The 14,013-nt window shown below is 40.3% G+C and overlaps 1 protein-coding gene across 1 annotated transcript in view; it reads left to right on the plus strand.

Annotated features, from left to right (window-relative positions):
* ak8 (adenylate kinase 8) overlaps nucleotides 1-14,013 on the plus strand; it is a 103,385-nt gene that overhangs the window by 80,977 nt on the left and 8,395 nt on the right. The window contains exon 12 of the mRNA XM_055660006.1: nucleotides 12,226-12,306. Coding sequence (XP_055515981.1) covers nucleotides 12,226-12,306 — 81 coding nt within the window. The remainder of the gene's footprint in view (nucleotides 1-12,225; nucleotides 12,307-14,013) is intronic.

A 14,013-nucleotide genomic window follows, 5' to 3' on the forward strand; every position in this document is an offset into this window, starting at 1 on the left:
CAGGGTTCTGTATTTAAAGTTATGTTCTTTTATATGTCCCGCACTACACTGCAGAATTAATAATCACGCATTATGTGTGTTTAGTGTGTATTCTACAGACAGCTGCCCCTCTTGGTTGTAGCCTTGGGATGTAGTCCCTGTCTTCTATTAACAATAATTAGCCTTGTAAGACGAATGGAAGGAGCCTTCTCTAATTGCCCCATTTGAGGGTCCAATTATATGCTATTAACGTTGTGGGTTAATCTGATGATGGGAGCATTCATTTGCATAACATTAAGTTAATTGAGCTGGAAGTAGCACTGGATACTGTTAATGATATCGGGATACAGTTTCGGAATGGATAATGATGACCCAAGATGAGGGATTCACCTGACATTTTCATTAATTAACAGCTATCTGATTACCTGAAGTAGCACAATGCACAGTGGAAAACTACAGAACTACAGGCAGTTTAGAAATGAACTCATTGCATAGTGGCTCCCATTATAGAGATAACAGTTTCTTTGCCTGAGGGTTTCAAATCTGAAATCAAAAGTGAATCAAATTATGTTGTGCTTTGGTTTTGTAATCAAGCTTTGATATTTTGATGCTAATGAAAAGTTATGTTAGTAATCTAAGTCAAAGCATTGGGCCACTTTCCAGATGGAGGAATGTAAGTGCTTAGAGCATTTATTTGCACTGAGCTCTAATAAAAATAATGGAAAGCATTTTATTGTTTTATTAACATTGATTTTCATTTACAGTTCTCACTAGTCTGCTCAAGCGACCTTTCAAAAAATGCCAACTTGGTAATGTGTCATTGTTGAGCCCTGGAGGATCTATTCTCAACACCCATATTTTACCTCTCCAAGTTGTTACTGGGTGTGTCTATGTGTGGCTTAACACAGCCAGCTCTTCCTTACCATCATTTTTCATTGTATTTTTGCTAACAGTCTGATTGACTCGCATCCATTTCATGCTGAACATTGGAATATTTTTTTAGCCCCTGGCACAAATGCTGCAAGCTTGACACGGACTTCAATTCCTCCCTGACTACATTATCCTAACTGATTGCAACTGTGATGTCCTGTCCTATTCACCTCTCATCGTAGTTTTTGAAACCATGATGTTTCCATTACAGACTTGACAATCGCAGTAATTGCATAAAATCCAGAAAAAGGCTATTTGGCCAAATAATCTGTGCCAATGCCAGCGCTCCACTTGAATCTTTTCCATCCCTCCTCATTGAACTCTCAATGGGAGCTATTAAGATTACTCCCACTTTCCACTGTAGCCTTTGGTTACCAAGTGCTCAACCAGGTACTTTTAAATGTGATGAGGGTTTTTGGTTTCAGATCCCCACTACATTTTGGATGAAGAAAGGATCACTGCAACTCCCTCCTAATTTTATACCAATTGATCTATGGTGCTTAGCTTTTGGCCTCTTTGTTTCGGAAGTGGGTCCTTTGTTTTCACCTGTCGAAGCATCTCAATATGACACGCACAAATGATCTCCCCCACCCCCCGGCCTCTATTCCATACAAAGTCCATCTCTATTCTTATCTTTCATTCACTAGCCATGGAAATATCCATGAAAATTCTCCTCTGCACTTAGTGTTTCCATATACATTCTGTAGTGGTGATTAGAGTTGTGCAGCATTCTAGCGTAATGAGTACTAAACGATACAATTTAAAGACAGTGTTTTGTTCTTTTCTCATTTTAAAATGAGCACCAACATGCATTAAGATCATGGCTGATTCTTATCCTCACCACCATAAACACATAGACAGCACAGAAAAAGACCGTCAGCCCCACAACCAAGTCAATCATCAACGTTCCGTAACCTTCATATATTGGCTATTCAAGTCCTCATTCAAATATGTTTTCATTGTTGTGAGTCTAGTTTAGAGATGCAGCACAGAAACCGGTCCTTTATACGCTGGCCATCAATTACCATTCACACTAGTTCTGTGCTATCCAACTTTCTCGTCCTTTCCCTACACATTAGGGGCAATTTTACAGAGGCTTATTAACGTACATTCACATGTCTTTGGTACATGGGAGGCAACCCGGACGTAACCTCCTCAGTCACGGGGAATGTGGATGGCAAGATGGTGCTGGAGCATGACTTCCCAGAGAAGGATCTACTATTATCTGCTACAATCGCTCTACTCTTTTAAATATATTTTCTACCTATATTCCCCTTTACTCTTCCTCTTGTTCTTGAGTTTGAACTGATTGTACTTATGTATGTCTGATGTGATTGAATAGAATGCAAAACAAATGGTTTCATTGTACCATGTGACATGTAAACCGAAACCAAAATCCAGTTAAGACCGAAACCAAACTCCATGCTGGAAAATCGAAGGTACACAAAAATTAAGAGAAACTCCAGATGCAGCAGAAAATCGAAGGTACGAAGGAAAAAGGCTGGAGAAACTCACCCGGGTGCAGCTGCATCTATGGAGCGCTCAGGAAATAGGCAACGTTTCGGGCCGAAACGTTGCCTATTTCCTTCGCTCCATAGATGCTGCTGCACCTGCTGAGTTTCTCCAGCATTTTTGTGTACCTTCCAGAAAGACAGTACCTGACGTCAGGATTAAACCCAGGTGGCTGGTGCTGTGAGGCAGCAGCTCGACCAGCAACCCCACTGTGCTGCCCCAGCAAGACTACCTGCCTCCACCATGCCCATGGGCAGAGCAGAGCCTTCCAGAGGCTAAAATGGATCGACCTCAGATTCCTTTTAAACCTCATCCCCCTTCCCCTAAACATATAAAACCTCAGGTTTTATAAACCTCTCGTCGCATGGGGAAGTTTTCTACTGTCTCCCTTATCTATGGCCCTCATAATTTTTGTTTAATTCTGTCAGGTCCCGCTTGGCCTCCTGCCTCCAAGGAAAACAAACCCAGCCTATCCAGTCTCTCCTCATAAACAAAACATTCAATCCCAGACAACATCCTGATGCATCTCCCGTTCTCTCTCCACATCTTGTCATTCCTTTAAAGAAAGTCATGCTCTTTGAGTGATATTAAGGGAATTTTATAATAAAATGAAACTGCAGAAACGGGCATAAAAGTTCTCAGTCGAACATTCACCCATAAGACAATTGATCAACATACAGCACTCCACTGCTATATTTAACAGGGAGTTAGATGTGGCCCTTGTGGCTAAAGAGATCAGGGGGTATGGAGAGAAAGCAGGTACAGGATACTGAGTTAGATGATCAGCCATGATCATATTGAATGGCGGTGCAGGTTCGAAGGGCCGAATGGCCTACTCCTGCACCTATTTTCTATGATTCTACTGGAAGAGCAGCAGAGACTAAGTACTCAAGTCCTGGACTTCTGACCTTTGAGACAAGATTGATACAAAGTAAGATGGTACCAATGAAAGCAAGGATTTGAAAGCAGAACAAGCAAACACAACAGAATTTTCAGAACGTAGCAAAACTATCCTCAGAAAGAATTTAAACCCATCAGGCTAATAAGAGCTACACACACTGAATAGATTATATCAAGAAACAAACTGATTGAGATTTTTAAGGATCTGAATTTATTTTCCTGCATTTATAAAATCATCTGTTTTCTAGTTAACCCACTAAATGATTTTTGCTTGTGGACTATCACTAACATTGGCTGCTGTCAATTAGAGTACCTGCATTGTAAACTTGATCCTGATGACATTTTGAGTAGTTTCCATTTTCAAGTGTTATGCCACTTAATTTGTAAGTAGTGTTGAAGTGCACTTATTGCATAACTGACATCTTCCATTATCCGTATCTGCTCAGCCACCATAAAATGTGTTAAAGGATGTCTGGAATGGTGATGAATTTGCTGCATTTTATCAAATATTATCATTATGCACATTATCAAATATAAAACAAATGAGTTTTTACCATATGTTGTGTCAAAGTGCAATATGTGCATCTTATACAATACTTCGATAAATCTAATTACTTCATTTATTACTGTAAGGCAGTGCAGTAACATAACTTGAGAGACACTGCCTCAATGAAGGAGATCCATGGATTCAGTCCTGACCTTGGGCCATCCATATCTGTGTGGAATTTGCACATTATCCTGTGACCACATTGATTTCTTCCAAGTGCCCTGGTGTCTTCCCATATTCCAAAATGTGTAATAAGTATATGAATTGTTTCTAGATGGAAAAGGGGAGGTCTTCAATTTTATCTTTGCAGAATTTATTTTTCATTAATTTACAGAGAAGGCAAATCAGGCAGATTCTGCCAGAAATGTGCAATGGGCCCTACAAGATATTCCTCACCATGAATCACTGGAAGTGGTAGCGGGGGAAATCTAAGCAACATTTTGTTTCTTTTATCTTATTTGAGGACATTTTATTTCATCGTTTTCAGCATCTGAGCATACCTGGCAGGGCCAGCAATTATGATGCATCCTAAACGGCCCTTGTGAAGACATTGGTGAACTGTCTACCTGAATCACGCTGTCATTCCTTCCCATCCTGCTTCCTGTAAAGACTCTATCCCCTACTCCCAATTCCTCCGCATCTGCGCCCAGGATGAGGTTTTCCATAACAGGTCATCGGAGATATCCTCATTCTTTAGGGAACGGGGGTTCCCCTCTTCCATTATAGATGAGGCTCTCACTAGGGTCTCCTCGATATCCCGCAGTTCTGCTCTTGCTTCCCCTCCCCCCATTCATAACAAGGACAGAGCCCTCCTTGGCCTCACCTTCCACCCCATTAGCCGCCGCATACAGTATAAAATCCTCCGACATTTTTGCCACTTCCAACGGGATCCTACTATTGGCCACATCTTCCCATCTCCACCCCTTTCTGTTTTCCACAGAGACCGTTCCCTCCACAACTCCCTGGTCAACTCGTCCCTTCCCACCCAAACCACCCCCTCCCCAGGTACTTTCCCCATGCAACACCTGTCTTTTTACCTCCCCCCTTGACTCTGTCCAAGGACTCCGACCATCTTTTCGGAGGCAGAGGTTCACTTGCACCTCCTCCAACCTCATCTACGCTGTTCCAGGTGTCAACCCCTGTGTTTTGGTGAGACTAAGCGCAGGCTTGGCAATCGTTTCACTGAACACCTCCGCTCAGTCCGCCTAAATTTACCTGACCTCCCGATTGCTCAGCACTTTAACTCCTCCTCCCATTCACAATCTCACCTTTCTGTTCTGGGCCTCCTCCATTGTCAGAGTGAGGCCCAGCGCAAATTGGAGGAACAGCACCTCGCATTTCGGTTGGGTAGCTTACACCACAGCGGTATGAACATTGAATACTATAACTTCAAGTGGCCCTTGTTTTCCCTCTCTCTCCATCCCCCCCCCCCCCCCCTCCCAGTTTTCCCACCAGTCTTATTGTCTCCGACTACATTTTATCTCTATACCGTACCGCCCACTCCCCAGGGTCTTGACCCGAAATGTCACCCATTCCTTTCCTCAGTTCAGTTTATTATCACGTGTACCAAGGTACAGTGAAAAGCTTTTTGTTGTGTGCTAACCAGTCAGCAGAAAGACAATACATCAATACAATCCATTTACATTGTATAGATACATGATAAGGGAATAACATTTGGTGCAAGGTAAAGCCAGCAAAGTCCGGTCAAGGGTAGTTCGAGGGACATCTTGGAAGTAGATTGGAGTTCGGCATTGCTCTCTGGTTGTGGTAGGATGATTCAGTTGCCTCATAGCAGCTGGTAAGAAACTGTCCCTGAATCTGGTGGTGTGTGCTTTCACACTTCTGTCCCTTTTGCCTGATGGGAGAAGGCCTCAGCCTCTTATCAGTGTGGAAATAATCACTCAATATTGGTTGTGTATAAAAATAATTCATACCATAAAATGAATTTGATCTCTTTAACAGGGAGTTCCGTAATTCTAAATAATTCAGTACCGATAATTACTTTCCAGCAAGCGATAAAAATCGACATCCAATTCTCCGACTGCTATGTGAATACCGTCATGCAGAATATTGCAAAGGACATTCAGTGACTAAAAAAAAAAAGAAAAGCACCTGTCCTTTAGTTAAATAAGTGTAAACAGTGACGATGCTTCTAAAGTAATTGGTTGCGAAATACCATGGAATGTCCTGAAATTATGAAAGGGCCCATTTAAATGTTAGTCCTTTTAATGTTAATATTGTAAAAAGGCAGGAGTTGATTATTGCCCTTAAAGATGATCACAGTGACTAGGTTAAGGACATGCACGATAATTGCTATGTCCAGTTCACGCTTGTTTGACAAGCAGAAATGTGATTGTAAACATTAATTGACAGAAACAAGATTTTACTTTGATAGTACATGGTTTTCTGGACAACAGTGCTGTTTAAACAATCTTCAGTAAATGTATTAATCACCAGGTCTGGTGCTGTTGATGCATGTGCATACACTACTTTGATTTGGGTATTTTTTAATTGAGAAATTTCAACATCTGACAGTGTGTGAAATATATTTATAAAAATTGGAAGATATTTGCAAAACTAAATCTCCATGTCAATTTACAGAATTTCTATCTGTAATGAGACAGAATGAGTACATTTATTAAAATGAAAAGTATCAATTATAGAGACGATGGCCAATATCCACCAAATTCAGTTTAGAGAAACAGCACGGAAACAGGCCCACCGAGTGTGTGCCGACCAGCAATCCCCATACACTAGCACTATCCTACACATTGCACAATTTACAATTTTACCAAATCCTAGCAACCAACAAATCTGAATGTCTTTGGAATGTGGCAGGAAACCGGAGAACCTGGGGAAAACTCACTTAGTCATGGGTAGAATGTACAAACTCCGTACAGACAGCATCCGCAATCAGTATGGAACCCGGATCTCTGGTGTAGTAAAGCAGCAACTCCTACCTCTGTGCACCATGCTGCCCGAATATGGCTGATATTGTCAGGACTTAGTCTGGGTGGCACAATGGTACAGTCATTAGAGCTGCTGCCTCATGGTTCAATCTTGATTTCTGCCGTCTGTGTGCTGTCTCTCTGTGACCACATAGATTTCAGGATATTATATATTAGATTCATGCAGTGCAGAAACAGAACCAGCGGCCACCAAGTCCACACCAACCATCAAGTACCCATTTATACACATTCTATGCCAATCTCATTTTATTCTCCCCACATTACCATCATCTCCACATTTTAACACTCACCTATAGACCAGGACCAATTAATGACCAATTAACCTACCAACCCACACATCTTTGGGACATGTAAGGAAACCACGTGGTTGGAGGGAGAATGTGCAAACCCCACGCAGACAACATTGGAGGTCAGAATCGAACATAGGTAGTGGGAACTATGAAGCTGGGTGCACTCCTATGTTGCAGTACAGGATACATGGATTAACAGATAATGCTTATTTCAACAACTTCACCATAACATTAACTTTCACAGCACCAACTAACATTCACATAATGATGGCAAAACAGGCAGCTATACTATCTCATTACTATAAAATGGACTGCAATTTGTAGAATGTGTGTGACAGTGATATCCAGAAGTTGCTATCAGTCACTGCCTGCGGCTTAAAAATAGTGCTGTTTTGCAGCCCTCGCCACGTTAATCTTAAGTAATTTGCTTAGTTCATAATTTAAAGTATTTATTAACTATTCCTGCTGTAAAATATTCCAAAATTCCAATGCTTTGTTGCATGCGGTTTAGATTACTTTTTAATAATATACTGAGCCATTATTACTGCTTATCAAACTCTCTGGCCTTATGAATTAATTTTTAGGATAGATTGTATTTCCTTCAGGTAAACACTTCAAAATAATATGATATTAAAATTATATATTAAGCTTGTTTTTTTAGCTTCCCAATACCAGGTATGATGTAATTTTCTTTCATGCAGTGTCAAATATTTTAAATATGACTTTAAACGTAGTGCTTTTTATTTTCTGATTTGCTGTCTGTGGAGAATTCAATTATGTGATTGGCTGTTCAGTGCTATCAGTGTTGCTGGGAACCAGAAATAATGGGGAACTGGTGACCGACAGCAACCGTAGAGGAAAAACCTGCCTCAGAGACAGCATTCTCTGTGGGAAGCTTTGTTACTTTGCAGTTGATTGTGAACCCAGGTTTGGATACAAAATGGAATTGATAGCAATTGATACGAATGTGTCTGCACAAGAGTGCAGGGGGTTCCCACGTTTCCTGAAATATTCATGTAAATGTTTTTAATAGATTACAGATGCACGTTTTCCTGATAATATTAAGGATGTGCATGTGCCATCAGAAGAAGGGTCTTGACCCGAAATGTCGCCCATTCCTTCTCTCCAGAGATGCTGCTGAGTTACTCCAGGTTTTTGTGTCCATCTTTGGTTTAAACCAGCATCTGCAGTTCATTCCTACACATTATTAAGTATCTCTAAATGGGATTAAGATGCGCCATTCTAGATACAATTGTCTTTTCATCACAATTTGCCAAAATATCCTTCAGATGTGGATCATCAGCCAATGAAGACCACAATTGACTCCCACATTGACTAAGACTATCAACAAAATTATATTTATTCCTGCTACAAATTCAAAATTTCTCTCTTTCTAACCCGTACTTTCAAGATATGTCTACAATAAACTAATCCACACATGCCTCTTTAGAGCATCTGAATGATTAATGTTTATCTGATAAGCAAAATAATTGTTAGATGGCTCATGACAAATTGATTTTGTTTGAGCAAACAGAGCTAACTCTTTTGTGAACTGTGCGACTGACGGGCCTATTTCCATGCTGTACGATTCTCTGCTGTATAAAATATTCCACACTTGAAAGATTTTTAAATATATACATTTACTTTATAGCCCAAATCTCTGGGGTTCAGTGATTAAGGTTGTTTTGCCTCCATAAAATTGACTTAAGTGGAATTGTTTCTTTAAAAGTATCTTGAATGGAGGCAAACCTCTTCACTTCTATCGCTTTCTCCGTACCTCCTGCCCTTTCTCACTCACTTACCTATTTGCTGTTTCTCTATCTTTCTCCATCTTCATCTTTGCTAACTATTATGTTCAGTGTTAAAATAACTGAAGATTGATCCAACAGTGAAAATAATATATAACAGGGGCAAAGAGGTAGATACAACATTTAAATACCCGAACAAAGATCAGTTTTACTTTTGGTGAATGGACATGCCAAAAGAAGAGTATTTCAATAAATACTACAGGTTAAACGGTAAAGATGTGTTGTACAGAATAATTTTGATAACAACATTGAGCTATTGTAGAGGATAATAAAAGACTGCATGGCGTACACCTTGACAATGTGAAAGCCAAGTCTGGTGACACCTTCCAGCTAAAATTGGTTATGTAAATTTTGAAGTGATGGAACAGCCCAGTATCAGAGCAGTTGTGATATTCATTTTATATGGCTGTTGTCAGAGATTCATAATAATTTCTGTGGCTGATGCATGAATTGTTCATCCACGTGCGTGGTAGAACTTGTCAGCTCTCAGCCAGAATCCTAAGGGGAATATCTCATCACAGAAGAAAAATGGCATTAAATAATTTCCCCCCACAGCAAATGTGCCACATGTCAGTGGAGGAAGGAGTTGTGGGTCAGCCCAGACAGATGGGATGAAAGTATCTTCTCCCTCTGATAAGCATTAAGGGTCCTTACTGAAATTCATTCTGACATGCAATCAGTTCTCAGAAGCAGCAGGTCTACAACGTAAAACTGTCCACATTTGAGTTCTAATTGGGCAATCTCAGTCAAAGAGACTGTGCGGGTAGCTTGCGAGTGCAATGGAATTGTGCAGTTGAAGGCTCTCCTTCATTTTCTCCGTTGAGAGCTAACTCACATTTCCTGGGGTTCCAGTGCTTTCCACTGGGATATCAGGCCTGGAAATGACTGATGTTGTCACTGGATACAAAGAGGACAGGTTTTATTTTCTGCTTACGATCTCCACTTGTGGACCATACAAAAGCAACCAAGATTGGAGGAGACTGCCATGCATTCCGAGCTGAAAGAGGAGCTCAGTAAGCACGATGGAAGAAGAAATTAAAGAAAAATGAGCTCCAAAGTAGATCTAAAGAGATAAGTGGGCTACTCTTTCAGCCTTCTACGCACACAGCCAAAAACTGATTCAATTCCGGATGGTTTTAACTACACAAAAGCTTGGCTTAGCTTCTACATGTTACAGGATCAACAAGAAAGTAAACAATTGAAGTCTTTGAGAATGATGAAATATGCATGGCTATCTGTGACAGGCAGATAAAGTAAAGCAATTAGGCACGTAATCCGAGTGGTAGGCAGCAGCAGCCCCAAGCTCTCTATTAGTTAATGTAGTTTGTACCTCCTCATCCCATCAAATCAGCTAACACTTCCACTAATTGGTTCATGAATTATGCAGCTCCCATTATAATTTAATCACCAATAAACATTTTGGGCCGGTGTAGAATGTATCTCTCATTAATTCGTTAATTTAAGCAGATGGAAGGGTGATCGGGTGAACGGGTGGCATACATTGCCCAAGGCAAAATAAAAAGTGGACAAATAAAATATAAAATAAAGGGAGGAGGAAACCTTTCAGGATTTCAGTTGTCAGAAACCCAATCTTCAAACTGACAGCCGCCTTCCTCTCTGACACTGAAATTGAGTGACAGATTCATATCAGCGCTTGCCAAATGCCTAAACATCAGGCTGGTTGGTAAACAGAGCACAATGTAAATTAATTCTCATCTTACAACCCTTTCTCTGTTCCATGAATATTTCAGCACCAGCAGCATAAATATTAATACTAATAGCTTTGCTCAGTAGTTATTATTTCTGTTTTATGACAAATATTCATAAAATATTCAAGACCTTTTAGAACATTTACACAGTTGAATGTGAGATTGCCAGCTTCCAGGGAAGTTTCAACATATTGGGGTGCTCTTGATGTTTTTTCTCTAAATTAATTTATAATGAATGGCTAAATACATAATCTATTTTGAGCAGTGATTCACTAAAATATATGTTGGGGTTTTCAGCTAGATTCAACAGGTTGCCTGTGGGTTTTTTTTTAAGTTTTATTTTTAATTGGATTCATGAGTTTTATATCTGATGTTGTAATTTGCTTGAAGTACTCACTAATTTAGCAGTTAATGGCAGCCAAATACAGTGTCTCTTATGCCTCTGGAGAGATTTTATTCACAACTGGGGTTGATTTGTCACAATCAATTATGAGTTAAACAAGAAGCAGCCTGCGGGACTGTGCTGCACAACTGCATCTCTGAGACAAGAGCAGCACAGCTGGTACCTGAGCATCGCTCGATACACCAACCAAAGGAGCAGAAAAATACTGCCGAGTGTGATGCTTAGCCTCTTCCAAAATAGCAGATATGATATACAAGTCATGACATATTTTTACAGGATTTTTTGTGCACCATTGACTGACCAGATTAAAGAATGATATACATCTTTTATGGTTTGCATTTTTTCCCCTGCAAAATACATTTTAATTAACTTAATTTAATTTGGGGACCTCGTGTCTTCGGCAGGTACTTTAAATTAGATAAAGAAATTGTAATTGTACAAACAAGAATGTAGCGTTGTACTTACTTCATTGCACTCTATATATTTTGGGTAATATGTAATAAAAAAAGAACTGCAGATGCAAAGAAAGATGCGTGAGTAAGTCAGCGGCTCAGACAGCATCTGATGCAAATGGATAGCTGATGTTTTGGGATAGGACCCTTCTTCAGACTTTGAATACTGCAAGTTGCGTGTCTTTATAATCATTTTTTAATCCTGTGGAGATAGCTTGTGGACCTCCCTGTGGAGATCTCTCCTGGAGGTCCCTGTGGTGATCTCTCCTTGACGTCCCTGTGGTAATCTCTCCTTGACGTCCCTGTGCTGATCTCTCCTGGAGTTCCTGGGATGATGGACCTTTATTAACATTTGCTACATTGGCATCTGAATTCAGTATTTCAAGTTTCACTTTTAGACCATTCTATACATTTTGAAGATATACTTTATTAATATAAAGCTCTCGTGCAATGATGTTGCTGTACTGGCAAATGTAAATTTCAGAACATGGTTCAAGCTTTCAGTGGATATCATACTTTACTTCAGTAGACACAGAGATGATGTATGAGGGACCCACTGCTCTATTTATGATTAGAGTTTTCAGTGGAATTGTTATACACTACAATACATTTTGGGTTTGTTCCGACCATTGCACGGTATGATAAATTTAAATCTCTTTCTGAGCATAAACCTTGCATAAAGCCATAGCACTTAATTTTTGCATCTGATTTGCTGCTTGTTCATAGGGTCTTTTTTATGGAGCTTCCTGATGATGCTGTCGTAGAACGTCTTTCAATGAGAATGGTTGATCCAACCACTGGAAAAAGGTCAGTGGTTAATTAAAAAAATGTTTTTTTCTAGTTGAGCCATTTTATATAATGCCTTATGTATTCAGCTTTAAGATCCATGTTGTTGAGAATCATGACAAAACTCTGTGCCAAAGGCTTAGATGGGTTAGAATTTGTGTGGTGTACCCAAGAGGGTTTCTTGAAACAGTATGTGGATAGCCCAACACAAGAAGGAAACATACTGACCTTGTGTTAGGAAATGAACCAGGCCAGGTGACTGGTGTTTCAGTAGAAGAGTATTTTGTGGGCTGTGATCACATCTCCATAAGATTTAAGGTTACTTTGAATAGGGAGAAGGCTGGACCTTGCGAGAAGACACTAAATAAGGGGAAGTACAATGTTATTAGGTAGCATGGGAGGGTAGACTGGGAGCAGTTGTTATTGAGTATGCACACAACTGACGTGTGGAAGTTCTTCAAAGTCCAGTGATTCAGTGAGGAGGAGGGATATAGATGGCAAAGTACAGAAACCTTGGATGACCAATAATATTGTACATTTGGTCAAAAAGAAAAAGGAAGGGCATGCAAGATTTAAGAGGATGGAATCAAACAGGGCCTTTGGTGAATATAATGAAAGGAGGAATGAACTCAAGCAGTTGATTAGAAGGGCCAAAAGGGGCCATGAAATGGCTTTGGCAAGTCGGATTAATGAAAATCCCAAAACTTTTTATACTTATGTTAAAAACAAGAAAGTAACCAGGAAGAAGAAAGACAAGGATAAAGGAGGGTATTTGTGCTTGGAGTCTGGTGATGTGGGCGATGAACTAACTGAATACTTTGCATCTGTTTTCACAAGGGAGAAGCACATGGTGGACAATGAGATCGGCATGCTAATATGCATGGGCACTTTGGGATTAAGCAGGAGGTGTTGGGGAGCATTAAGTTGGATAAATCCCCAGGACCTGATGGGATCTATCCCGTCTTATGGAGAAAGGCAAGAGAGGAGATTGTGGGAGTCTTGATCTTTGTGTCTTCTCCAGCCACAGGCAAGGGTCCCAGAGGACTGGAGAGTAGCTAATGTTGTTCCTTTATTTAAGAAGGGTAGTAGGGAGAATCCAGGGATTTATAGTGCAATGAGCCTCATGTCAGTGGTAGGGAAGCTATTGAACAGGATTTTTCCCGTTTATGCCCATTTGTAGAGAATTAGTGATAGACAGCATGGCTTTGTATGCTGCAGGTAGTGTCTTACTAACTTGTTTTTTGAGGAGATTACGAAAGTGATTGATGAGGGTAGGGCAGTGGATGTTGTCTACATGTATTTGATAAAGTCCCCAATGGTGGATTGATCCTGAAGATTAAGACGCATGGGATTAACCGTGACTAGATCAGACCTGGTTTACTGCTGGAAGACAGAGGTTATGGCGGAAGGACAATATTCAGTCTGGAGGTCTGTGACCAGTGGAGTTCCACAGGAATCTGTGCTATAATCTCTGCTGTTTGACAGATATTAAAAATGACTCGGACATAAACGTAAATGAGTTGGTTAATAAATTAACAGATGACACCAAGACTGCTGGGGTTGCGGATTATAGGGAAGGCTGTCAAACTATGCAGCCGGATATGGATCAGCTACAGAAAATGGTGGAGAAATGGCAGTTTAATCCGAGCAGGTATGAGGTGTTGCACTCTGGAAGGTCAGATATAAGTGGAAAATACACAATTAATGACATGATCCTTAACAACATGG

Source organism: Leucoraja erinacea, chromosome 31 (assembly GCF_028641065.1).
Source record: "Leucoraja erinacea ecotype New England chromosome 31, Leri_hhj_1, whole genome shotgun sequence".
NCBI lineage: Eukaryota > Metazoa > Chordata > Chondrichthyes > Rajiformes > Rajidae > Leucoraja > Leucoraja erinaceus.